The 27,790-nt window shown below is 39.3% G+C and overlaps 2 protein-coding genes across 2 annotated transcripts in view; both read left to right on the forward strand.

The window, feature by feature from the left end:
- The window catches only part of LOC131402908 (centrosomal protein kizuna-like), a 65,185-nt gene extending 60,796 nt beyond the window's left edge, over positions 1-4,389 (forward strand). The window contains exons 7-8 of the mRNA XM_058537381.1: positions 1,752-1,856; positions 4,267-4,389. Coding sequence (XP_058393364.1) covers positions 1,752-1,856; positions 4,267-4,358 — 197 coding nt within the window. The 3' untranslated portion in view covers positions 4,359-4,389. The remainder of the gene's footprint in view (positions 1-1,751; positions 1,857-4,266) is intronic.
- Positions 4,390-11,574: 7,185 nt separating this feature from the next.
- Positions 11,575-27,790, forward strand: part of LOC131402909 (5'-3' exoribonuclease 2-like) — a 39,861-nt gene continuing 23,645 nt past the window's right edge. Inside the window, exon 1 of the mRNA XM_058537382.1 lies at positions 11,575-11,752. Coding sequence (XP_058393365.1) covers positions 11,678-11,752 — 75 coding nt within the window. The 5' untranslated portion in view covers positions 11,575-11,677. The remainder of the gene's footprint in view (positions 11,753-27,790) is intronic.

Consider the following 27,790-nt stretch of genomic DNA (forward strand, 5'->3'; position numbering starts at 1 on the left):
AAATAATGACTAGAATTTGGCCACCTCAAATACATTCATACAACTTGACTTCGAGTCTTGAAACCTGGGTTCAACTAAATTGTTTTTCGTTTGTTTGTTTTCAGAGTTTCTAAAAAGGGACAGTTCAAAAAACTAATTTGCATGCATTTGAAAAGTGTTAACATCGTAGGAGGAATTCAAGAAACTTGTTTCTAGGTAGTAGAAAATTCAGTATTTCTGTGTATTTTTTTCACACCTAAAGCAGTTAATAACAATTTAGCAATATCATATATCCAATCAGTGTTCAGTCAGGAGCCAAGCAGATATCTTTTCAGTTGATGTTTTTTGATGAGTAGCCAAACTGTGCCATTGCACTGCATTTGGCTCATATGTCTCTTAAGTAGCGTCACCATATAATTTATTGTCTAAATTAGGAAACTTTTGATTAACAAAAGACAACTCTATTAATTATTATGCTGGGACAACAGGCAGAAACCTGAATTGTCATGGACAAATTCTACTTTTTATTTTAATTGTGGTAAAAAATACATAACTTTAAATTTACCATCTTAACTGTTCTTAAGTGTGCAGCTCAGTAGTGTTAAGTATATTCACATTGTTGTGCAACAGATCTCTAGAACTTTTTCATCTTGCAATACTGAAACACTATACCCACTAAACACTAATACTCCCTCCCCCTTCTTCCCAGCCCTTAATAACCATCTTTCCACTTTCTGTTTCTATGATTTTGACCACTTTTGTTACTTCATATGAGTGGAATCATACAGTACTTGGCCTCTTGTGACTGGCTTATTTCGCTTAGTATAAGGTCCTCAGGGTTCATCTACACTGTAGTATGTGACAGGATTTCCTTCTTTTTAAAGGCTGCATAATATTCCATTGTATGTACATGCCACATTTTCTTTATCCATTCAACTATTGATGGACATTTGGGTTGCTTCCACCTCTTGGCCATTGTGGAAAATGCTGTGATGAACAAGGGTGTGCCAATAACTCTTTGAGATCCTGTTTTTAGTTCTTTTGGATATATACCCAGAGTGGATTGCTGGATCATATAGTAATTCTATTTTTAATTTGTTGAGGAAGCTCCATACTGTTTTCCCTAATAGCTACACCCACCAGCAGTGCACAAGAGTTCCGATTTGTCCACATCCTCCACAACGCTGATTTTCTGTTCTTTTGATAGTGGCCATCCTGATGGGTGTGAGGTGATATCTCATTGTGGTTTTGATTTACGTTTCCCTGGTGATTAGTGATTTTGAGCATCTTTTCATGTGCTTATTGACCATTTGTATATGGAGAAATGTCTATTCAAGCACTTTGCCCATTTTTAATCGGGTTATTTGATTTTTGTTATTGTTGTCGAGTGGTAGAAGTTCCTTATATATTCTGGATATTAACCCGTTTTCAAATATATGATTTCAGTTATTTTCTCCCATTGTGTAGGTTGCCTTTTCACTCTGTTGATTGTTTCCTTTGACATGCAAAAGTTAAGTTTGAGATAGTCCTGTGTGTCTATTTTTAATTTTGTTGACTGTGCTTTTGGTGTCATATCCAAGAAATCGTTGCCAAAACCAATGTCCTGAAGCTTTTCTCCTATGTTTTCTTCTGGGAATTTAATAGTTTTCAGTCTTATGTTTAAGTCTTTAACCCTTTTTGAGTTGATTTTGTGTATGGTATAAGGTAAGGGTCCAACTTCATTCTTTTGCATGTGGATATCCAGTTATCTGTGCCTTTTTTTAAATCTGTAGAAACAAAAGCCTACCAGTTGCTGAAGTGGTCTACCCTTCAGGATAATACAAATCAAACTGAAGACAGGTTCCAAAAGGCAGATGCTTCTGCATCACAACTGTCAGGTAAGTGAGCAGATTCAGCACTCACAGCCAGTGTCTAGGTGACCCAAGGCAGCAGCTAGTGCTGTGCTCAGGGAAGGGTGGTCATTCTTTGAAAGTTTCTGGAGTTTGCTTTGTAATAAGCTATCACTGGATCAGAATCAGCCAGTACTTTTTCAGTCCTTAACAAACAAGAATTTGGAAGAGTCTTCTCTCCTGGATATGTGCCAGCCCTGGCATGGCGATGGTTCTTACAGGCCCTTGGATTATACCTGGCATGTCATGATAGTAACTTGTCACTAAGTACCACAGGAGACACCCCAAATTCTTTCTTTTCCCACATCTTCCAGTTTCTTAATCATCAATGGGGAACATCATCCTGGGCTATTTTCCCTCACCAGAATGTTGGAAAACTTTGGGCTTTTTAAATGAAAAGACTGTAAATCCCAGTAAAGCTAAATTTTAAGCTTAAGTGTAGTTCCTTCAATCTAGGATTTTTGTTTTAATTGTAATTTTCTTTGTTTTCCTATACTTTATTGCATTTTTATTATTTTCATTGGTTTTTATTTTATTACACCTTTTTTTAGTATGTCACTTCAGCTCCCTTTGTGAAAATAAATGGATTCATACAGAAGGAAGTACACCTTAGTCACTTCCTTATCCTTACATAAACCACCATTCCATAATTTCACCCATCAGAATGAACAGTGATCTCTTAACATCACATAATTCCCAGGCCATATCCAGATTTCCCAATTGTCTCAAAGATGTCTATATCAGACAGGCATTTTTTCGAGGGACATATGGTGCATTAGACTTAGCTGTCTGTCTTCAGAGAGCTATTTCCTAGATAATATTAGTGTTAGAATTGGTTGCTGCAAAATTCTGTTATTTTGGTTGTTTTGAGGATTCAGTGAGCCACTGCAGGCGAAATGCCCAGCACAGGGCCTGTTAGAGAGCAGCCCTCAGCGACTGCTGGCCGCGGTGGTGCTGGGTGTTATGTGAACTCCGCGAATGTGAGACATTGTAGTTGGCTGAGGTATGAAGCAGGGCCTCTGCCCCGATGGAGGGCTGCATCACTTTGGAAAGATGTAGCACTCGTGAGCCCTTAACCGTTTGCTTTTCACCACTTTCTTCACATTTGAGTCACAGAATTAGAATCCAGAGAGATTTAGAAAGTATTTATCCAACCCCCTCATTTCACAAAAGGAGGCGACAAGAGAGTAGCACCTCCCTCAGAGCCTTACAGCCAGTTAGCAGACACACGTGGTTGGAAGGTGACTCCACACATCTATGTTTGGTAAGTTTATTTTATATGGATAGTTAATTGGACAAGTTCAAAGGATGAGTAAATTTGACATAAGTTGTAGTCCCTTGGATGTATATCAAAAATGTTGGGGGCCGGCCTCATGGCTTAGTGGTTAAGTGCGTGTGCTCCGCTACTGGCGGCCCGGTTCGCATCCCGGGCACACACCGACGCACCGCTTCTGCAGCCATGCTGAGGCCGCATCCCACATACAGTAACTAGAAGGATGCGCAACTATGACATACAACTATCTACTGGGGCTTTGGGGGAAAAAAAGAAGGAGGATTGGCAATAGATGTTAGCTCAGAGCCGGTTTTCCTCAGCAAAAAGAGGAGGATTAGCATGGATGTTAGCTCAGGGCTCATCTTCCTCACACACACAAAAAAATGTTGGTACTATTAATATACTAATGATTAATGTATTTGTTTATTAATTTATTCATAAGTGATACTTTATAGGTTGTATAATCAAGCACCCCTAGATTCAGTTCCCTCACTCCACACTCAAATTTACACTATGTGCTTTGCAAGATTCCACATTTTCCTGCGTTGGGATCATAGAAGTCCTTCTGGTGGTGTCAGCCATCTCTGAGGTCAGATACGGCCTCTGGCGTTTAGTTTACGTGTGGTCACACAATACTTTTCACTCTCACTTTCACTCTCTCGCTCTCACTCTGATCCTGGGGACTTCTCTGAGCTCCAAAGAGAAGCAGGAGGCAGGCTGGCAGGGTGGAGGGAAACGGAAGCCATGTACCCCGTGGTTAGCGTACCCCGCTACTGCTGTTACAGGTAGTGGTGAGGATGGGCACCCTGAACTCAGGAGCCACCCCAAATCTGACTATTGAAGAAGCAGTGCATGTTTCAGTTACTTTCTGCATCAGATGTGTTAGGTCTCTGCCTCTGGACCTGTCACTAAGGAAAGCCACTGCCACCTTGCGCCTTCCTTTCCATGTCTGAAAAGGCCTTATGCTGGTAAGCACATGGAAACCCTCTTCAGGCTGAGCACGGACACATTCTTAAGAGAATGGCTTGGCTGCAGAGGTTACATGCAGGCAAGCAGGTTACAGGATAGAAACTCAGCAAATGCCTTTTGCAGAGACACCCATGCACTCTCTATCCGTGATCTCAGGTGACTGCCAGTTAAGAATCAGACTTGAAGCAGAAACATCCAAGGCTGAAGTCACCCAGGGGGCAGAGGTCAAGGATTGCCCTGCACGCTGATAGCATCATGGGAACAGTCTGGTTCCCCTGGCTCCAGGAAAGAGGTGGATTGTGCATCTTCCCCATCAACTTTTTCAGGCTGGTTAAAGAGTGGCCTTGATGGTTTTCAATGGAGATTCAGTCTCTCCTGGGAGATGGAAAAACAGAGGATTTGGCAGAGGGCTTAAGGGTGGGTGGGGTGGGTAACTGTCATCCAGCGGTGTCAGTTATTTCTGAGACCTGGTTCCCAGCACCCATTATTTTGATGATCCCTTGCTGCCCATGTGTTATAACAAGGTGAATTATCCAGTGCATGGTGCTGTAGTAGAGACCCATGTGCTCACATGTGCATCGTGGTCATTTGGAATAGAGCTCTTCGAATGATTTTATTTTTTATTTTTTGTGGCTTCTAAGTATCACCGGAAAACGCTCCACTTCCTTTCAGAGTTCTATCAACATGTTCCTTGCCTCAGAAGCTCCCTGCCTTCTGTGGCTTGAGCAGCATCTTCCCCTGTTGACATTTGTTTCACCAAAGTTATTGTGAGCCCTCTTCTTCACTCGTTGCTGCGTGGTGGCTGACACTCCCTCTCCATGTTTGTGCTTCTCACAGGTTTGAATATTGGCAGCGGTACATTCAGGACAAAGACAACTAACAAAATCGCTTCGGAAGCTAGTTTTTCATCTAGTGAAGGAAGTCGTTTGTCAAGGTAAAGTCGTGAAAGCCTGTCTAAATAGCGGCAACACGATGAGAAATGTCGCTACGCAATGAATTAAACTCCGGCCGCGTGTTCTTTTGTTTTGTGACTTGATGGAAGGTTATGGTTTGGGGTTTTGTTTATCTAAAATAACAGTTGAAACTTTAGTCTACCTTTGAAAATATTTGCACCAGAGTCAAGTATTGTTTTGCAGCTGTTGTTTCCTTGGTTTAAGACTCAATTGACACCTCAGTGAACCACGAATTAGCGTCTACAGCTGCTCACAGTAGGGCTGCTTAGAGACCACACAATGGAGGGTGTCGGAAAAGGGCAGAGAGAAAAATGTCAGGCCTTAAAGGAAATAAAGTGGCCTGTTTCTTCTTTCTGAGATGGCTGATACATATACTAGCAATTTCTGGTTATTTGTTTTTGTATTCCTATTTCTTACCAAGTACTTGAGCTAAATTATTCTTTCCTTTCCTGATACTTTCTTCCTTATTTTCCATAAAGGACAAAATATATTTTTTCAGTTTTGTTAAACAGTAGCACTTCTTGTAAGTTTTTCAAGCAATGATAAGTGAGTTGTGTGCGAGATTTGTCATCAACATAAAAATACTGATCAGGCAAGGGCACTGAGTCACTGGGGAAGAATTTATAGATGGGAATGGAAGCAGTCACCTGCTGAAATACCTCCCTTGTTGCTTTGGGCTAAATATCATTTAAAACAGCCCAAGTCTCCTTTAGTAATAGCATTTCTCATTAAAAAGATGTCCTTTAGATGACTGCATTCCATTTGAATTAGTTGCTTGCCCCTGATGAAATTTTAAAGCAGGAACTTTACATTTCTCATGTTCCTTAATTTTGATGATGAAGTTTAACTTATTTATTCATTTATTTAGTTGCTTCTGCTTTTGGTGTCAGATCTAAGAGTCCATTGCCAAATACAAGGTCATGAAGATTTATGCCTGTGTGTTCTTCTAAGTGTTTTATAGTTTTAGCTCTTCAATTTAAGTGTATGATCCATTTTGAGTAAACTTTTGCTTATGGGATAAGGTTAGGGTCTAACTTCATTCTTTTGCATATAGCTATTCAATTGTCACAGCACCATGGGCACTCTTGTGAAAAATCAGTTGACCATAGGTGTATAGGTTTATTTCTGGTCTTTCAGTTCTGTTCCATTGATCTGTATGTTTGTCCTTGTACCAGTACCACACTGTCTTGACAACTGTTGCTTTGTAGTAACTTTTGCAATTGGGAAGTATGAGTCTTACACTAGTTATTCTTCTTTTTCAGAATTGTTTTGTTAGCTGTAGCTTGTTGCCTTAGAATTCCGTATGAATTTAGAATCAACTTCAGAGTATAAGTTTTGCATTTCTTTGGTTAATTTATTCCTGGTTTTGGATACTATTGTGAATGGAATTGTTTTCTTAATTTTACTTTTGGGTTTTTCAATGCAAATGTATAGAAATTCAATTGGGTTTTGTATATTGATCTTGTATCCTGCAACCTTGCTGAACTCATTTATTACTTCTAATAGTTTTTTGGTAGATTCCTTAGGATTTTCTATATACAGGATCACTTCATGCAAATAGAGATAGTTTTACCTCCTCCTTTCCGATATAGATGCCTTTTATTTTTTTTTCTTGCCTAAATGCCCTGGTTAGAACCTCCGCTACAATTTAGAATAGAAATGGCAAGAGTGGAAATCTTTGTCTTGTTCCTAATCTTAAAGGGAAACCATCCAGTATGTCACCATTAAGTATGATGTTAACTGGAGATTTTTTGTAGATGCCCTTTATATTGAGGAACTTCCCTTCTGTTCCTAGTTTATTGAGTTTTTTTTAAATCATGAAAGCGTGTTGGATTTTGTCAAATGCTTTTTCCTACATCTGCTGAGATGGTCTTGTGATTTTTTGTTTTTCATTCTATTTGTATGATGTATTACATTAATTGTTTTTGGACGTTAAACCAACTTTGCATCCCTAGGATAAATCCCACTTGGTCATGGTGTATAATTCTCTTTATATATTGCTAGATTCAGTTAGCTAGTATTTTGTTGAGGACTTTTACATCCATGTTGGTAAGAGATATTAGTCTGTAGTTTTGTTTTCTTTTTTATTTTGGTGAGGAAGATTAGCCCTGAGCTAACATCCGTTGCCAATCTTCCTCTTCTTGCAGAGGACGATTGGCCCTGGGGTAACATCCGTGCCCATCTTCCTCTATTTATTTTTTTTTAATATGGGACACCGCCATAGCATGGCTTGACAAGCGGTCCATCAGTCCATACCCGGGATCCAAACCTGTGAACCCTGGGCCGCCACAGTGGAGCGTGCAAACTTAATCTCTACGCCACCAGGCTGGCCCCTGTAGTTTTGCTTTCTTGTGACATCTTTGTCTGACTTTGGTATCGGGGTAATATTAGCCCCATAAAATGTAGTGGAAAGTGTTTCTTCCTCTTCTTTTTTTTTTTTTTTTGTAAGAATTGGTGTTAATTCTTCCTTGAGTGTTTGGTAGATTTCAGCGGTGAAACCATTTATGCCTGGGCTTTTCTTTGTGCATAGTTTGTGGATTACTGATTCAATCTCTTCACTTATTATAGGTTTATTCAGATTATCTTGAGTCATTTTTGTAGTTTGTGTTTTTCTAGTAATTTGTGTATTTCATCTAAGTTATCTAATTTGTGTACTATTATTCATAGTATTTGTTTATAATCCTTTTTGTTTCTGTAAGGTTGGTAATCTTGTCCTGTCTTTTTTTTTTTTTTCCTTCAGTTTTGTCTTTTTTTTAATTGATGTTTTAATAGTTTTTAACATTGTGAAATTTTGGGTTGTACATGTTTGTTTGTCCATCACCATATATATGTCTCCCTTCAACCCTTGTGCCCACCCCCCACCCCCATTGCCCCTGGTAACCACAATACAGTTTTCTCTGTCCATGTGTTGGTTTATATTCCACATATGAATGAGATCATACAGTGTTTGTCTTTCTCTTTCTGGCTTCCTTCATTTAACATAATACCCTCCAGGCCCATCCATGTTGTTGCAAATGGGACGATTTTGTCTTTTTTATGGCTGAGTAGTATTCCATTGTATATATACACCACATTTTCTTGATCCAGTCATCAGTCGAGGGACACTTAGGTTGCTTCCACTTCTTGCTATGGTGAATAATGCTGCAATGAACATAGGGGTGCATAAGGCCCTTGGGATTTTTGATTTCAGATTCGTTGGATAGATTCCCAGTAGTGGGATAGCTGGATCATAGGGCATCTCTATTTTTAATTCTTTGAGGAATCTCCATACCGTTCTCCATAGAGGCTGCACCAGTTTGCATTCCCACCAGCTGTGTACGAGGGTTCCTGTTTCTCCACATCCTCTCCAGTGTTTGTTGTTTCTTGGCTTGGTGATTATAGCCATTCTAACGGGCGTGAGGTGATATCTTAGTGTTGTTTTCTCTCTTTTGTTTTTGATTCAAGTAATTTGAATCTTCTCTCTTTTTCTTGGTCAGACTGGACAGAGGTTTGTCAATTGTGTTGATCTCTTCAAAGAACCAGCGTTTTCTGATTTCCCTTTAGATTTCTTCTTCGACTCATTGGTTATTCATGAATGTGTTGTTTAATTCCCACATATTTATGAATTTGCCAGATTTATTCCTACTATTGATTTCTAATTTTATTTTATTATGGTTGGAGAACATACTTTGTATTATTTTTCTGCTTTTAAATTTATTGGGGTTTGTTCTATAGCCCAACATTTGATCTGTTCTGGAGAATGTTCCCTATGTACTTGAGAATGTATATTCTGTTATTGGATGCAGTGCTCTGTAGGAGTCTGTTAGATCTGGTTGGTTTGTAGTGTTGTTCAAGTCGTCTATTTCCTTGTTGATCTTCTGTCTAATTGTTCTATACATTATTGAAAGTGGGGTATTGAAGTCTCCAACTATTGTTGAATTGTCTGTTTTCATTTCTATTAAAAGTTTCATGTATTTCAATGCTCCATTAATAGATGCATATATGTTTTTAATTGTTATGTCTTGAACTATTGACCATTTCATCATTATAAAATGTCACTGTCTCTAGTATTCTTGTTTTAAAGTCTATTTTGTCTGATGTTAGTCCAGCCAATCCAGCTTTCTTGTGGTTGCTGTTTGCATGATATTTGTCCCCATCTATTTACTTTCAGTGTTTTTGTCTCTGTGACTCTCGTGTGTCTCCTGTAGACAACATATAGTTGGATCATGTTTTTTTTAAATCCAATCTAACAATCTTTCCCTTTTGATTGTTCAATCTATTCACATTTAATGTTACTGATATAGTTGGATTTACATCGGCCATTTTAGTTTTTGTTTTCTATATGTATTTTCTAATGTAGCATTTTAATTTCATTAGTGATCTTTTTTTTAGGTTTTTTTTGGAATTTTTTTACGTAATTGCTCTAGGGTTTACTATACACGTCTCATCAGCTTTAGATTTGTACTAGCTGAATTTGGGTAATATGTAGAACCTTTACTGCTATGCAGCTTGATTCCCATTTTCCCTTTTTTTTTTGGTATTGTTGTTATATGTATTATATCTGTTAATGTTACAAACTCAACATTGCATTGTTATAATTATCATTTTACCATCTGCAGTCATTTCCTTAGCTCATTGCAACTTTGCTTCCATCCACCTCCTTTTGGGCTGTTACTAGGAAATATATTACACATATTAAATTGTGCGTTTTAAGCCATGATACGTTGTGTGATATTATTTTATACAATTGGTTTTTAAATCAGTTAAGAATAGAAAGGATAAAAAATATGTATAATTACCTTTACTGGGGTCACTTGTTTTCAGCCTGAAGAACTTTCTTTAGTATTTCTTGTAAATCAGGTCTACTAGCAATGAATTCTCTCAATTTTTGTTTATCTGGCAAAGTCTTTATTTTGTCTTCATTTTTGAACAGTACCTTTCCTGAATATAGAATTCTTAGTTAACAGTTTTTTCCTTCAGCACTTTATATGTGCTATCCCACTGCCTTCTGGCCTCCATTGTTTTGTCCCAAACTAGCGTGGGACAAAAGGAGAATTTACTGGCTCATAGAATTAAAGAATAGGTTTACCAACCAAACTGCAGGAAGAGGGATTTAGCTGTACTCAAAAACCACTGGAACCAGGGACTTAAATCTGCTTCTCTCATTGCGGACTGGCAGCAAGTCCCATTCTCTTTCAGCTTTCAGCTATCTGGGAGGGACTGCCTTACCACCTTCCTGTGGTTCTCAGTTCAAAAATGCTGGGCAAGGACTCTCAATGGCCCAATTTGCCCAGCTGTTCAATCACCTACCTTGTGTGTGGTCTTACAAGAACACAGCACCTCCTTGGGGAACCAAATACTTGACGAGGAGGGCCTGTTTCCAGAAGAAATGAGGGACTTCACAATAGACATAATACTCCGGAATAGTTCTGGCTGTCCTTAAGTGAAACATGGGCTAACCATTTCTCTTAATTTCCACACCAGCAGTTTAAACAGTTTAAAGAAGTTTAAAGTGGCATCAGACCACAGAGGAAAGGGCAGTAAATATTTGCACACCAGGTAGCAAGGAGAAATACTTTCATAAAGGCCTCTTGAGGTGAGCCTTTAGGACTGAGCGTGATTTGTCAAGCCAAGAGGGGATTCCATGGAGAAACACTTCCAGGCTTGAACAAATGGACATAAATCTCTCTTCTTCCAGATCTCTTTGTATATGCTTAAAAAAAGGATTTGAAGCCATCAGAAAATAAAGGATAAAAGCATCCTGTTAGTGTAAGGACAGAGCATTAAATGATCTTTACTTGGACTGAAACACAGCAGTATGAATAAGCAAGTAATTTAACCCCTTTACAGCTTGGCTTTCTCATCTGTTCCATGAAGATGATAATATGTAACACTCTCAGAAGGTTCACGTGACAATTAAATGAGATAATCACTTAGCCAAAGCTTTAGTATGTGGTAAGCGCTCAAATAAATGCTGGAGAGTGATATCAGCAATTATTTTATACTCATAAATGTAGCTGGAAGGTTCAATTAGATGCTAAATGCCGGCTAGATCCCATTTTATAACTAAAGGGAGTTACGCAAACCAGCCATCATTCGTGTAAAATACCTAAAAATATTCCTTTTCATAGTCCAAGTATGTACTGTGGCACAAAACCGGGAGAAACCAGGACATAGAAATAATGAGTGTGTTTAGATGCTTTGATTCTACTCTGAATTGAGATGGGTGAGAAAAAGGAGGTGATCAAACCGGCAAGGAAGACCTACCTCCCCGGGCGCCTGCGGAGCACGGGGATCCCGCCCCAGTGGAAGCCGAGGGCTGGGGAAGCAAGACGCCGGCGCAGCCCGGGATTCCCCGCGACTCACATGAGGTCGACCTCGGGCTTCAGGGCTGGCACCACTGAAAGCTAACGCCGCAAGCGAGGCCAGCCGCAGCCCCCACCACCCGGTCAGCCGTAGAACCCCGAATCCGACAACCAGCCCGGCCGCGAGCCTCCTTCTCGGCTTCCCCTGCGGCGGCGGCGCCGTGACATCACTTCCCGTCGACGGCGCGCACGTGGGAGGAAGTCCCGGTGCCGCGGCTGCCGCTCCCGCCTGTCTGTCTGGTTACGTTCGTCGAGGGCCGCGCCGCTGCTATGGGAGGCCCGGCTTTCTCTCGCTGGCTCAGCCGCAAGTCCCCGTCCATCATTGTCGACTGCGTGGAAGAGAAGGTGAGGAGGTGCGTGGCGGCAAGCTCGGAGCCCCAGCGCGTCTGGGCCGCGGCCCTCGGGACCCGCCGCCTGTCCCCGGGGTGCCGCGCCGGGGCCCGCGCTGCTCTGTGGGCCCCGCGGGCGGCCGCGGCCCGACACGCGGTTGGTCGCCGACACTCGTTGTCGGGGCCCTGGGAGAGCAGCCTCGGCGGGGCGAGGGCCGAGCGGGGTCTGTGCTCGCTGGAGGGCTGCTCCTCCCTGCCCGCTTTTTCCGGCCCGGAAGGCCCCGCCCACGGCTTTGTTTCCTCTCGGCGCAGCGCGTTTCGGGTTTCAGAACAGGCTGGAAGGTGTTGGGCTGCACACGCCTGGCCCGCTGAGTTAGCTGGGGAGCGAGGCGCACGTGTTGATCCCAGCCTCTCACAGCCTTGTAAAGTAACCCCCCCCCCCCCCCCCCCCCCCCCCGCGGCGAGCTTTCTGTTGTTTACTGCCCGTGCTCGAAAGGTTTTCTCCTGGTGTGAAAGGACTGTTGTTGCTGTTTTAGATCCTACGGTGAAAGCAGCATCTTAGAAACGTCTAGGACGAGACAGAAGTCTCATAAGTGCCCCCTTCTCTAGGTGCCCCGACTGCTGGACAGAAGGCTTGTTGAAATTTTCAGAATTACTGGATGCACTTAAATACTTGGTTGGTTGTTTGTTAATGTATGTGTCGACTTCTGGCCATTATTGAGTTTTCTCTTGATCGTTCCGTGATCCCGTCCGAGTTCGATTTTGTGCTTGGAATTTCTGGATTGGGAAGGTTCAGCGGCGCTTCATGCCCCTCGCCCCTTCGTTTTTGAAGGAAGTGCCCGTCAGTCACAGTGAACTGCATTCTTTTGCTGAGGTTGGTGAGATCTTGATTTTTACTTAGCTCCTATCCAGGAGGAACCGAAAGCCTGGTTTTGACGGCAGTTTCAGTATTCCTTGTGTTTTTCCCAAAGAGAAAGTGTTAAACTGAATGCTGGTTTCCTTTGTTTTTAAAACTTCCATCAAACTTGACTTGCATCTCATCCCATTTCTACTCTGTAGAGATAACCATTTTTAACTGTTTTGGTTCTGTCTCTAGATATCATGATTATGCCTGATTTATTGGTTTTGGATCTATCTATTGAATTCTAGCTATGATAGAAGAGGATTGCGTCACTTATGCGGCATCCCCTGCCCCATTCCTAATAGTAAATCACTGTCTTTATTTCTTCTCTTGGTAAGCTTTATAACTTTGAGTAATGTGTCTTTTTTATTACGTCTTCTATTTAAAGTATCCCTTGACTTCTCACTTTCTAAGGTTAGGTATTAGCTTTTCTACCTCTGCTGCTCTTACTCTTCACCCCAAGCTTGCCAGCTGTCCTTTTGCCTTGTTGGCATCCCAAATTAAATTGTCAGGGCTTTGGCTATATATGGGATTGTTTTAAAAGCTGAAAAATCAAATAGTATTGTAAATTCTTGTCACTTTCCAGATTCAAGTTATGCTGTGATACTGTTTCTTTTCTTGTGCTACTTTTGTCTTTTTCTTGGTGTTCTCTTTCTGTTTTCCTCTTTATACGGTTCCACATCCAAACTCGCTGTTTTATTAGGTATTCTATCAAGTCCTCTTTCTTCTTGGAGACTCCTTCTTGAGGTCTTTATTTCTGTTGCTGTCACACCTGGTTCTTTAGGCTTGTTGGAAAGCTGCTTCCTGAGATTTTTAAAAATTCCTTTCTTCAGTTGAGGGTACTATTTTCTGATCATCTTTCTTGGCCTAAATCCTTCCTTGGTTTTTATTCTCAATTGAATTCTTAAGAAATGCCGTGCAGGGTGTGAGTTTTCTGAATCTGTTCTACCCTTGTACACATGAGTGGTCATTAGCTAGGCATCAAGTTCGAGTTTGCAAGTTAGTTTCCCTCAAATCTTTGAAAGTGCTGTTCTTTTGACTTATGTCATCCAGTATTTTTGATGAGTTTTTTTTTTTTTTGGTGAGGAAGACCGGCCCTGAGCTAACATCTGCCAATCCTCCCCTTTTTGCTAAGGAAGACTGGCCCTGGGCTAACATCGTTGCCCATCTTCCTCCACTTTATATGGGACACTGCCACAGCATGGCTTGCCAAGCGGTGCGTCGGTGCCCGCCCGGGGTCCAAACCGGCGAACCCCGGGCCGCCGCAGCGGAGTGCTAGCACTTAACTGGTTGCACCACCGGGCCGGCCCTGTGATGAGAAGTTGAATGTTAATGTGACTTATTTATTTAACTGATACTTATGTAGTATTTAACACATACCAGGCACTGTTCTAGGCACTTTATAGATTAATTTATTAAATTCTCATAACAACCACATGACTACTACTCCTTACTATTATTACTATTACAGATGAGAAAACTGAAGCACAGAGGGGTTAAGTAACATACTCAGGGTCACTTGGCTAATACATGGCAGAGCCATTGTCAAAATCAGGAAGGCCATGCGCTTAATTTCTATGTTCTGCTTTCGTTCTTTTGTAGTTGATCTATTTTTCTTTCTGAATGTTTTCAAGATCTTTATCCTCGGTAGTATAAGTGTTCATGATTGTGTACTTAGGTATAGATTCTTTTAAAATTTCAGTTTATTTTGATCGGTGCTTGGCTGACTCTGAGGCTGAGGACTTGTGTTATTCAGTTCTAGGGAATGCTCCTTGATTGTTTCTTGACCTCCTTTTTCACTGCCCTCTCTGAACTCTGGATCCTGGTCCTCCTAGGCTGATTTATTTTTCTTTCGTCTCTCTGTTCTCCCCCTCCTCTCGCAGCTTTATTGAGGTATTATTGACCTACAACAAACTGCACATATTTAAAGTGTACAGTTTAATACATTTTGAGATATGTGTACATCCATGAAACCGTCACCATAATCAAGATAATGAGCGTCACCTCTAAAACATTCCTTCTGGCCCTTTGTTATTCCTCCCTACAACTGTGTGCTGCCTGTCGTTAGTCAACCACTGATTTCTGACTCTGTAGATAAGTTTTCATTTTCTACAATTTTATATACATGAAATTATATAATATGTACTCTTTGTTTTACCTGGCTCAGTTACTTTCATTCAGAATAATTATTTTGAAATTCGCCCATGTTCTTACATATATCAATAGTTCATTTCTTGTTATTTTTGAGTAGTAGTCTGTGTTGTGCATGTATCACATTTTGTTTGTTCCTTCACCTGATTGAGGAACATTTGGATTGTTTCCAGTTTTGGGCTATTAAACAAAACACTTCTGTGAACATTGGTGTACAAGTCTTTGTGTGGACATGTGCTTTCATTTCTTTAGAGAAAATACTCAGGAGTGAAATGGTTGAATTGTGTGGTAGGTGTGTGATTAGTTAAAAACTTGCCAAGCTGTTTTCCAAAGTGGTTGTACGATTTTACATTGCCGCCAGCATGTGTGCAGGCTGTAGTTGCTCCACTCCCTCTCCAGCACTTAGTCTGGTTAGTCTTTTTGAGTTTTAGCCGTTCTAGTCTAGTGTTATCTCGTTGTCGTTTTAATTTTCATTTGCCTGATGACAGATGATGTTGACCATCTTTTCAGGTGCTCATTTGCGTGCTGTATATCTTCTCGAGCAAGGTGTCTATTCAGATCTTTTGCTCATTTTTAAGTTGGGTAGTTTGTCTTATTGAATTGTAGAGTTTCTTACGTGTTGATATATCTTTTGCAGGTATTTTCTCCTACTCTGGCTTACCTTTTTACTTCTTACCAGTGCACAGAACAGAAGTTTTTAATTTTAATGAAGTCTGTTTTATATATATTTTTTTATATTTCCGCTCTTTGTATTGTATTTAACGATCTTTGCCAAAGCCAAGGTCACTACGATTCTCTCTTGTGTTTTCTTAGAGATGTTTTATAGTTTTAATTCATCCCATGGTTTCTGTTTTAAGTTTTTTAATATGATGAATTACATTGATTTTGAAATGTTAAACTCGCCTTGCATTCCTTGGGTAAATCCCACTTGGTCATGGTATATTATTTTTATATACTGTTGGATTCAATTTGCTAAAGATTTCTTCATTTACATTTTTACATTTATGTTCAAAAAGGATATTTGTCTGTAGTGTTCTTGAAATGTCTTTGTCTAGTTTTAGTTTTTGAGTAACCTTGGCCTCAGATTGAGCTGCGCGGTATATACCCTCCCCAGTTTTCTGGAAGGGTGTGTCTAGAATTGGTGTTATTTCTTGCTTAAATATTTGGTAGAATTCACCAGTGAAGCTTTCTGGGCCTGAAGTTTTGGGGGAAGGTTTTTGTCTACAAATTCACTTTCTTTAGTAGATATAGAGCTATTCAGATTATCTATTTCTTTTTGAATGAGCTGTTGTAATTTTTAACTTTCACAGGTTTTGTCCATTTCATCTGAGTAGTCAAATGTGTTGACAAAAGTTGTTCATAGTATTCCTTATTATCCTTTTACTATTGATAGAAAATGTGGTGATGTCACCTCTCTTATTTCTGATACTAATTTTGTCTTTTCTCTTTTGTTCCATTAATAGTCTGGTTAGACTGATCTCAGAGAACTAGCTTTTGGTTTCATTGATTTTTCTCTGTTGTTTCTCTGTTTTCTTTTTCATCAACTTCTGCTCTTATTTGTTTCTTATGCTCACTTTGTGTTTAGCTTGCGTTTCTTGTCCTTATTTCTTAAGGTGGGAACTTAGGTCATTGCTTTGGTACATTGCATTTTCTCTAATAAAGGTGTTGAGTGCCATAAACAGCCTTCTAGATACTGTTTCAACTCTATGCCACAAATAATGACATGTTGTGTTTTCATTTTCATTCAATAACAAATATTTCCTGATATCCTCTTTGACTTCTTCTTTGGCCCATTGCTTATTTAGAAGAGTATTATTTAATTTTCAAATATTTGGGGGATTTTCCAGACTTTTTTTCTGTTATTGATTTCTAATTTAGTTCCCCTGTCAGAGAACATGCTTTGCATAATTTGAATCTTTTAAAAGCTTATCTGATTTGTTGTATGTCCCAGGATATGGTCTTGGTAAATGTTTCATTTTGACTTTAAAAAGATATATGTGCTGCTGTTATTGGGTGGAGTGTTCTATAAATGTTATCACGTTTGTTGATAGGATATGAAAGACTTGAACAACATTTACTGATTTTCTGTCTCCTTGTTCTGTCAATTATTGGTAGGGGTGTGGAAATCTCCTATTATAATTTTTTGGATTTGTTTGTTTCTTCTTTTAGTTCCATTGTTTTTTGCTCCTTGCATTTTGAAGCTCTTTTATTAGGTACATAAATGCTTAGGATTGTTATGTCTTCTTGATGAATGTACTCCTTTATCGTTATAAAGTGGCCCTCTTTATCCCTGGTAATATTCTTTGCTCTGAAGTCTACTTTGTTCAATATTAATGTAGCCAGATCTTTTGACTAGTGCTAGCATGGTCTATTTCCATCCTTTTACTTTTAGCCTGTTTGTGTCTTTATATTTAAAGTGTTTGTTTTTGTAGGCAACATACACTTGGGTCTTGCTTTTTTATAGTTTGATGATCTCTGCCCTTTTTTTTTTTATTGTGGCAAAATATATGTAACATAAAAATTGCCATTTTAACCATTATAAGGTTTAGAATTCAGTGACATTAAGTACATTTACAATATTGTGAAACCATTGTGACTCTTCATTTCTGTAACTTTTTCATCATCCTAAACAGAAACTCTATACCCATTACACAATAATTCCCCGTTCTCCCTTCTCCCCTACCTTCTGTCTTATGAATTTGCCTATTCTAGGTACCTAAGATGAGTGGAGTCATATAGTATTTGGCATTTTGTGTCTGGCTTATTTCACTTAGCATGTTTTCTAGTTTCATCCATGTTTAGCATATATCAGAGTTTCATTCCTCTTTAAGGTTGAATAATATCCCATTGTATGTGTTTATCACATTTTGTTTGGACACTTGGGTTATTTTTACCTTTTGACTGTTGTGAATAATGCTGCTATGATCATTGGTGGACAAGTATCTGTATGCCACATCAGTGCTTTGGGTGTATACCTGTGAGTGATTCCTGCTTTCATTTCTTTGGGTATATACCTATGAGTGGAATTGCAACATCATATGGTAATTCCGTGTTTATCTTTTTGAGGAACTGCCACACTGTTTTCACAATCTCTGCCTTGTAATTGGGGCATTTAGAACATTTACGTTGAATGTGATTATTGATATGGTTAGATTTAAATCTATCATCTTACTGTTTGTTTTCTGTCTCATCTGTTTTTTGTTTCCCTTCTCCATTTTTTCTTCTTTTGGTGTAAGTATTTTTTATGATCTCGTTTTATCTCTTTTTTTAGCCTTTTAACTATTAATTCATTCAACCATCAATTTCTTCACTTTGTGTCCTTGGCTCATACAGTCCTCCATTCGTTAGCTTTCTGATCTTGGGAAAATGACTTAAACTCTCCTAAACTCGAAAGAACTGGAGCTTCTTGCATTACACCACACTGCTCCCTACCATGTCTATCCTCTGGTCATTTCTGTATGAGAGCTGAAGTAAGGCAGAGTGTCACCTTGTTTGACCTCAACTGGAACGTGTGTGTTGATAGACTGAAATTTTTCACTGCTCTGCTCATGTTTGCGAATGACCATGAGAATGCTGCAAATACTGATTTGGGATTCCAAAAAAATTTTAGTGAGTAGGTGAATTCACAAATATGGAACTTGTAAATAATGAAGATCAGCTATATATGTACCACATAGGGTGGTTGTGTGGATTAAATCAATTAATACAAGTTAAGTTCTTCAAACAAAGCCTTACACAGACTCATTTGATGTTTCAGAAATTTATTTGGTAAGTGAGTTTTTAGTAGTTTGTATGTCCAGGTATAAGTGAGGATATTTTTATGTCTAATTTTTGGTGACATTGCATAGTGTAGAATTGTGCTCTTTTCATGTGGTGAAATCCAGGTTTCCTACCCTGCTTTTTTCCTGTCACTCGTCTACTTCATTTAGTCCTTTTTTTTTTTTTTTTTGCAAACATGCAGGCATGGCTTTAAGGGCAGGAAGGATTAATGATGAACAAAAGCGATGTTGCTCTCTGACCCTACATTCTGCTTTCTTCACTATGATGTTTTTTTTTGGAGCTGGCTACTACATTTTTTAGGCAGCTTTATTGAGATATGATTCACATACCATACAATTCACCCATTTAAAGTTTATAATTCAGTGGTTTTTTAAAATATATTCACAGATGTGTGTAACCATCACCACAGTAAATTTTAGAATATTTTCATCACCTCAAAAAGAAGCCTGAACCCTTCAGCTACCATCCCTTTATCCCCTGACCCTGTTTACCCCATCCCTAAGCAACCACTAAGCTACTTTTTTGTCTCTATAGATTTCCCTATTCTGACTTTCCTAGGAATAGAATCATATAGTATATGGGTTTTTTTTTGGCTGGCTTCTTTCACTTAGCATTATATTTTCAAGGTACATTTATGTTGTAGCATATGTCAGTATCTCATTCTTTTTTATGACCAAATAATGTTTCATTGTGTGGATATACCACATTTTGTTTATCTGTTTGTGTGTCTTTGGACATTTGGGTTGTTTCCACCTTTTGACTATTATGAGTGATGCTGTTACATTCATGTACAAGTTTCTGTGTGGACATGTTTCCATTTGTTGGATATATACCTAGGAGTAGAATTGCTGGGTTACATGGTAGCTCTATGTTTAATTATTTGAGAAACTGCCAGACTATTTTCCAAAGTGGCTGCAACATTTTACATTCCTGTGGCAGTGTTTGAGGGTTCCAGTTTCTCCACATTCTCACTAACACTTGTTATCTAACTTTTTTAATTTTAGCCATTCTAGTGGGTATGAAGTGGTATCTTATTGTGGTTTTGATTTGCGTTTCCCTTATGACTAATGATACTGAGCATCTTTTCATGTGCTTATTGGCCATTTGTATATCTTCTTTGGAGAAATATCTGTTCAGATTCTTTGCCTATTTTATATTGGGTTGTCTTTTTATTACTGAATTGTAAGAAGTTTTTTGGGGGGAGGAGGTGGGGAAGATCAGCCCTGAGCTAACTTCTGTTGCCAATCCTTCTCTTCTTGCTGAGGAAGATTGGCCCTGGGCTCACATCCGTGCCCGTCTTCCTCTACTTTATATGGACGCAGCCACAGCATGACTTGATAGGCAGTATGTTGGTCTGTGCCTGGGATCAGAACCCATGAACCCTGGGCCGCCAAAGTGGAGCGCGCGAACTTAACTGCTACACCACCGGGCTGGCCCCAAGAGCTTTTTAATATATGTTCCGAATACAAGTTCCTCATTACATATATGATTTGCAGATATTTTTTCCCATTCTAGATTGTCTTTCCACTTTCTTGATAGTGTCTTTTGAAGCATAAAAGTTCTTAATTTTGATGATGACGTTTAACTTATTTATTCATTTATTTAGTTGTTTCTGCTTTTGGTGTCAGATCTAAGAGTCCATTGCCAAATACAAGGTCATGAAGATTTATGCCTGTGTGTTCTTCTAAGTGTTTTATAGTTTTAGCTCTTCAATTGAAGTGTATGATCCATTTTGAGTAAACTTTTGCTTATGGGATAAGGTTAGGGTCTAACTTCATTCTTTTGCATATAGCTATTCAATTGTCACAGCACCATTGGCACCCTTGTGAAAAATCAGTTGACCACAGGTGTATAGGTTTATTTCTGGTCTTTCAGTTCTGTTCCATTGATCTGTATGTTTGTCCTTGTACCAGTACCACACTGTCTTGACAACTGTTGCTTTGTAGTAACTTTTGCAATTGGGAAGTATGAGTCTTACACTATTTATTCTTCTTTTTCAGAATTGTTTTGTTAGTTGTAGCTTGTTGCCTTAGAATTCCGTATGAATTTAGAATCAACTTCAGAGTATGAGTTTTGCATTTCTTTGGTTAATTTATTCCTGGTTTTGGATACTATTGTGAATGGAATTGTTTTCTTAATTTTACTTTTGGGCTTTTCAATGCAAATGTATAGAAATTCAATTGGGTTTTGTATATTGATCTTGTATCCTGCAACCTTGCTGAACTCATTTATTACTTCTAATAGTTTTTTGGTAGACTCCTTAGGGTTTTCTATATACAGGATCACTTCATGCGAATAGAGATAGTTTTACCTCCTCCTTTCCGATATAGATGCCTTTTATTTCTTTTTCTTGCCTAATTGCCCTGGTTAGAACCTCCGCTACAATTTAGAATAGAAATGGCAAGAGTGGAAATCATTGTCTTGTTCCTAATCTTAAAGGGAAACCATCCAGTATGTCACCATTAAGTATGATGTTAACTGGAGATTTTTTGTAGATGCCCTTTATATTGAGGAACTTCCCTTCTGTTCCTAGTTTGAGTTTTTTTTTAAATCGTGAAAGCGTGTTGAATTTTGTCAAATGCTTTTTCCTACATCTGCTGAGATGGTCTTGTGATTTTTTGTTTTTCATTCTATTTGTATGATGTATTACATTAATTATTTTTGGATGTTAAACCAACTTTGCATCCCTAGGATAAATCCCACTTGGTCATGGTGTATAATTCTTTTTATATATTGCTAGATTCAGTTTGCTAGTATTTTGTTGAGGACTTTTACATCCATGTTGGTAAGAGATATTAGTCTGTAGTTTTGTTTTCTTTTTTTTTTTTGGTGAGGAAGATTAGCCCTGAGCTAACATCCGTTGCCAGTCTTCCTCTTCTTGCGGAGGAAGATTGGCCCTGGGGTAACATCCGTGCCCGTCTTCCTCTCTTTATTTTTTTTTATATGGGACACCGCCATAGCATGGCTTGACAAGCGGTACATCAGTCCATACCCGGGATCCAAACCTGTGAACCCTGGGCCGCCACAGTGGAGCGTGCAAACTTAATCTCTACGCCACCAGGCTGGCCCCTGTAGTTTTGCTTTCTTGTGACATCTTTGTCTGATTTTGGTATAGGGGTAATATTACCCCCATAAAATGTGGTGGAAAGTGTTTCTTCCTCTTCTTTTTTTTTTTTTTTTTTTTTTGTAAGAATTGCTGTTAATTCTTCCTTGAGTGTTTGGTAGATTTCAGCGGTGAAACCATTTAGGCCTGGGCTTTTCTTTGTGCATAGTTTGTGGATTACTGATTCAATCTCTTCACTTATTATAGGTTTATTCAGATTATCTTGAGTCATTTTTGTAGTTTGTGTTTTTCTAGTAATTTGTGTATTTCCTCTAAGTTATCTAATTTGTGTACTATTATTCATAGTATTTGTTTATAATCCTTTTTGATTCTGTAAGGTTGGTAATCTTGTCCTGTCTTTTTTTTTTTTCCCTTCAGTTTTGTCTTTTTTTTTTATTGATGTTTTAATAGTTTTTAACATTGTGAAATTTTGGGTTGTACATGTTTGTTTGTCCATCTCCATATATATGTCTCCCTTCACCCCTTGTGCCCACCCCCCACCCCCCACCCCCATTGCCCCTGGTAACCACATACAGTTTTCTCTGTCCATGTGTTGGTTTATATTCCACATATGAGTGAGATCATACAGTGTTTGTCTTTCTCTTTCTGGCTTCCTTCATTTAACATAATACCCTCCAGGCCCATCCATGTTGTTGCAAATGGGACGATTTTGTCTTTTTTATGGCTGAGTAGTATTCCATTGTATATATATACCACATTTTCTTGATCCAGTCATCAGTCGAGGGACACTTAAGTTGCTTCCACTTCTTGGCTATGGTGAATAATGCTGCAATGAACATAGGGGTGCATAAGGCCCTTGGGATTGTTGAGTTCAGGTTCGTTGGATAGATTCCCAGTAGTGGGATAGCTGGATCATAGGGCATCTCTATTTTTAATTCTTTGAGGAATCTCCATACCGTTTTCCATAGAGGCTGCACCAGTTTGCATTCCCACCAGCTGTGTATGAGGGTATTGAAGTCTCCAACTATTGTTGAATTGTCTGTTTTCATTTCTGTTAAAAGTTTCATGTATTTCAATGCTCCATTAATAGATGCATGTATGTTTTTAATTGTTGTCTTGAAATGTTGACTATTTCATCATTATAAAATGTCACTGTCTCTAGTATTCTTGTTTTAAAGTCTGTGTTGTCTGATGTTAGTGCAGCCACTCCAGATTTCTTGTGGTTGCTGTTTGCATGATATTCTTCCCCATCCATTTACTTTCAGTGTTTTTGTCTCTGTGACTCTCGTGTGTCTCCTGTAGACAACATATAGTTGGATCGTGTTTTTTTAAATCCCATCTAACAATCTTTCCCTTTTGATTGTTCAATCTATTCACGTTTAATGTTACTGATAGAGTTGGATTTACATCTGCCATTTTAGTTTTTGTTTTCTATATGTATTTTCTAATGTAGCATTTTAATTTCATTAGTGATCTTTTTTTTAGTTTTTTTTTTTGAATTTTTTTAAGTCATTGCTCTGGGGTTTACTATACACGTCTCATCAGCTTTAGATTTGTACTAGCTGAATTTGGGTAATATGCAGAACCTTTACTGCTATGCAGCTTGATTCCCATTTTCCCTTTTTTTTTGGTATTGTTGTTATATGTATTATATCTGTTAATGTTACAAACTCAACATTGCATTGTTATAATTATCATTTTACCATCTGCAGTCATTTCCTTAGCTCATTGCAACTTTGCTTCCATCCACCTCCTTTTGGGCTGTTATAGGAAATACATTACACTTACATTAAATTGTGCGTTTTAAGCCATGATACATTGTGTGATATTATTTTATACAATTGGTTTTTAAATCAGTTAAGAATAGAAAGGATAAACAATATGTATAATTACCTTTCCTGGGGTCACTTGTTTTCAGCCTGAAGAACTTTCTTTAGTATTTCTTGTAAATCAGGTCTACTAGCAATGAATTCTCTCAATTTTTGTTTATCTGGCAAAGTCTTTATTTTTTCTTCATTTTTGAACAGTACCTTTCCTGAATATAGAATTCTTAGTTAACGTTTTTTCCTTCAGCACTTTCTATGTGCTATCCCACTGCCTTCTGGCCTCCCCTGTTTCTGCTGGAAGCCAGCTGTCAGTCTTATTGGGTTTCCTTGTAAGTGACTCATCATTTTTCCTCTTGATTCTTTTAAACATTTTTCTCCTTGTCTTTTACCTCCAGCATTTTTTACTCTGATGTGTCTGTTTGTGGGTCTCTTTGTGTTTATCTTACTTGGAGTTCTTAGAGCTTCCTGCATGTATAAGTTATTGTTTTTTAATAAATTTGGGAAGTTTGGGGTTATTATTTCCTTGAATATTTTTTCTGCTCCTTTCTCTCCTCTCTTTTCAGTACTCCAGTTCTGTGTATGTTCGTGCATTTAATTGGTCCCGTATTTCTATCAGGCTCTGTTTATTTTTCTTCATTCTTATTTCTCTCTGCTCTTCAGCTTGCATAAATTCTATTAATGTATCTAAGTTTGCTAATTCTTTCGCCAATTCAAATGTACTGTCAAGCCCCTCTAGTTGAATTTTTTATTTCAGTTACTGTAGTTTTCAACTCCAGAATTTCCACTTGTTTCTTTTTTGTAATTTTTATCTTTGTTGATATTCTCTATTTGATATAAATTGTCATCATAACTTCTTTTATGTACATCTCTTTAGTTCTATGAGCATACTTATAATAGCTACTTTAAACTCTGTTCTGTTAAATCTAACATCTGGATGCTCTCACAGGCAGTTTCTGTTGCCTGCCTTTTACCCAGTGTATAGGTCATACTTTTCTGTTTTTCTACATGCCTGGTAGTTTTTTGCTATAAATAGGACGTTTTAGATAACATATTGTAGCAACTCTGGGTATTGGCCCCCCACCCCCAGACTCTTTCAGGGCTTGGTACTGTTATTTGTTTATATACCAGCTGGATTATTTTAGTGAGATGTATTTCTTCCTCACTGTGTTAGACCTCTGATATTGCTCTCTGGGTGGTGCAGTTTGGGGCATGCCCAGAGCCACCCTAGGATGACAGGTACAGGTAGGACTCTCTCCCACTCTTGCCCTCATTACACCCAGCAGTTAACCTCCACAATTGTGGCCCATTGCTGTGTTGTTTTCAGCAGTGCCCTGGGGCATAAATTCCTCTACAGACTAATCCAGTCAAATTGTGGCTCCTGCCGGGGATTAGTTTCTGAGGTTAATGTTTGGTACTTGTACGAACCCCAAGAGGGCTCTTCCCAGCTGTCTCATTCCCTGGTTCTCTCCTACAAACTAGCTGGCCTATAGTCTGGGCTGTATCTTCATTAGATCCAGGATTCTCTTCCCACTTGCTTTTCACCACAACTTGCACTGTTCTTGAGAGTGTCTTTAGGTTGAAACTTTTCCATGCTCTGTTGTATTGTCAATGCTGAATTTTCTTAGGTTTTTGTGACTAGATTGCTGTCTTGCCCTAGGACCGTTTCCAAGGGCTGTAAATGGTGTTATTTTTAAAAAAAATTCACTAGTTTCCCCGAGAAGCAGGTGAGCAGAGCTACTCACGCTGTCATGCTGGAAGTCGATCTCTCCAGTGTTATCTTGTGTCTTAGAGAGCGAGGATCAATTTCACACGTTTTACATGTTTTGTGTCCTCTGTAGCACTGGCTGTAGTCTTTGATGCACATTATAAATGTTCAATAAATTCATGTTGAATCTAGTGAAATTATAATCAGTCAGTCTAACATACTGGTTAAGATCCCAGCTCTGATTCAAACTGCTGGGTCTCTTGGCAGTAGTGTGACTTTGGAGAAGCCACTTAATCCCTCTCAGCATTTGTGTTCTCATTTATAAGTGGGCTACTCTGTACCTCACAGGGTTCTTGTGAGGCGAGAGGGGAATAATCCATGAGTAGAATCCCTTAGAACAGTGCCTATCACATTTTAAGTGCTTTGTAAATGTTAGTGATAATTAATAGTCTTTGTTGACTAACACGGTATAAAAATGAGGACCTAAGATACATACTACTTGAAAAAATACTAATCACTAAAGATGTTAAAATTTTCTATTTGGCAACTGTATCGGTATTTATGGCCTGAATTTTTAACCAAAATGCTGCAATTTGAAATTTTCCTTAGCCTTTTGACCATTTCTCCCCAAAATATCACCCATGTTTTGCAGTTCTTGAGTTCCAAGCTGCTTTAAGGGAAATCTAAAACCCAATGCTGTAGTTTGGCATCTGACTTCCAGTAGTGAGAACTCAGTGTTACAGTGGAACCTCAGGCGTGATTCATGGTTTTCTAATGCTGCTGTTAAATACTGTGCAGGCTCACACAAAAATGCATACGCTTAGCTGTCACTGACAGGAGTGGCTTCAGCTTTACGTTTGAGGAGCCGGAAGCCTTATTATAAGATTGGAAGAGGAAGGTGGTGGGAAACTCATTTTGGGGGTTTATTTCAAAACCTGTGGAGTGTGTTTTTATACAGACTCACTATTTGCATGTTTGTACCATCTTTAATTCTTTAAATATCTTCTCTTTTGTTTTTAAACAGTTTTATTTATTTATTTTTTTGTGAGGAAGATCAGCGCTGAGCTAACATCCGTGCTAATCCTCCTCTTTTTGCTGAGGAAGACCGGCTCTGAGCTAACATCTATTGTCAATCCTCCTTTTTTTTCCCCCCCAAAGCCCCAGTAGATAGTTGTATGTCATAGTTGCACATCCTTCTAGTTGCTGTATGTGGGACGTGGCCTCAGCACGGCCGGAGAAGCGGTGCGTCGGTGCTCGCCCGGGATCCGAACCCGGGCCGCCGGTAGTGGAGCGCGCGCACTTAACCGCTGAGCCATGGGGCCGGCCCTTAAAATATCTTCTTTATCTTGATTCCTCGGCATCTTTGTGTACAAATAGGATAATTTCCCAACTGCCTATTAGGGATAAATAGATCCCTTTCTTTTTCCGTGAAGTGGAGGAGAAGTGGGATTCCTGCTTGGCGGAACTGCTGCACGGCCAGCCCTCTGGGCAGATGTGCTCCCTGTTCCTCTGGGGAACCGCTAGAGAGCCAGAGTACTGCACTGCTTTTCCTACTCAAGCGCCCGGGTTTTCTGGGAATCCTGTCTCCAGTTGCCTGCTGCACGTGGGACCTGAGGGGGTGAGAGGAGAGTGCAGGGGTTGACCCACCTTTCTCTTCCTGCTGCTGGTGGTGACGGATCATCCAGAGACTATCCCTTGAGCCCCCTCTCTGGGCCTGGAGCCTTCTTGTGTTCTCCCACTTCTCGGCTGCCGAACTCCTCTCTGCCTGTTTTAGGCTGTGTGCTCCATCTTGTCAGATCTAGTTTTCCACATTTCAGGCATCCCTCATGGTTTCTCAGCCGCAGAGGGTTCTTCTGGTATTCCAGTACGGTTATGCAGTTGTGATTATTTGTTTGTTTTTAGTCTTTCATGTGGTCTTGGAGTAAAAAGGGAAGGCTGCAGTGTGTGCTCAGTTTATCATCTGGTAAATCCAAGAGATATTGAAAAGTTCTTTGAAATGAATTGTTTTTAGGGTTCAGAGTCGCTCTCCTTTTAGCTGCCCTTTGACTGAGGATCTCTTTAATGCAGCAGGAGACACGTTGGCTTGTGTTTGGCAAGGCTCTTGAGGAGTGAGTTCCTTTGGTGAGCATCAAAATCTTCTCTTGAAGAAAGAAACTCTAAGTTTACGTAATTAATGTGTTGACTATATCTACAGTAACTCCTGAGAGGAAAGTATGTTCAGTTTTCTTATTGGGAATGCCTGGAGCTCTTTTCTCAAAGTTAGGACCTCCCCATGCACCCTTCCCCGTGCTATACTTTCTAGGTAGTGGAAGTAGAAATTCTCATGTAGCTATACGCAACATCCGTTGAAGAGCTGCAATATGCCTAGTGATGTGCTAGGCACTAAGGCCGAGGTTAGCAAGCCAGTGTACAGTTTTTGTAAATAAAGTTTTACTGAAACACAGCCATACCCATTCATGTCTGTATCTTTATGGTTGCTTTCACTCTACAAAGGCAGATATGAGTTGTTGCAACTAAGATCATATGGCCAACAAGTCTAAAATACTAACTATCTGGCTTCCTGGGGAGCATAAAGAAAGTGGGTCTGGATTCTCCTGAGTGTGGTGTCAATTTGGTGCAGGAGAGAG

Source organism: Diceros bicornis, unplaced genomic scaffold (assembly GCF_020826845.1).
Source record: "Diceros bicornis minor isolate mBicDic1 unplaced genomic scaffold, mDicBic1.mat.cur scaffold_339_ctg1, whole genome shotgun sequence".
In the NCBI taxonomy this organism is placed as follows: Eukaryota; Metazoa; Chordata; class Mammalia; order Perissodactyla; family Rhinocerotidae; genus Diceros; species Diceros bicornis.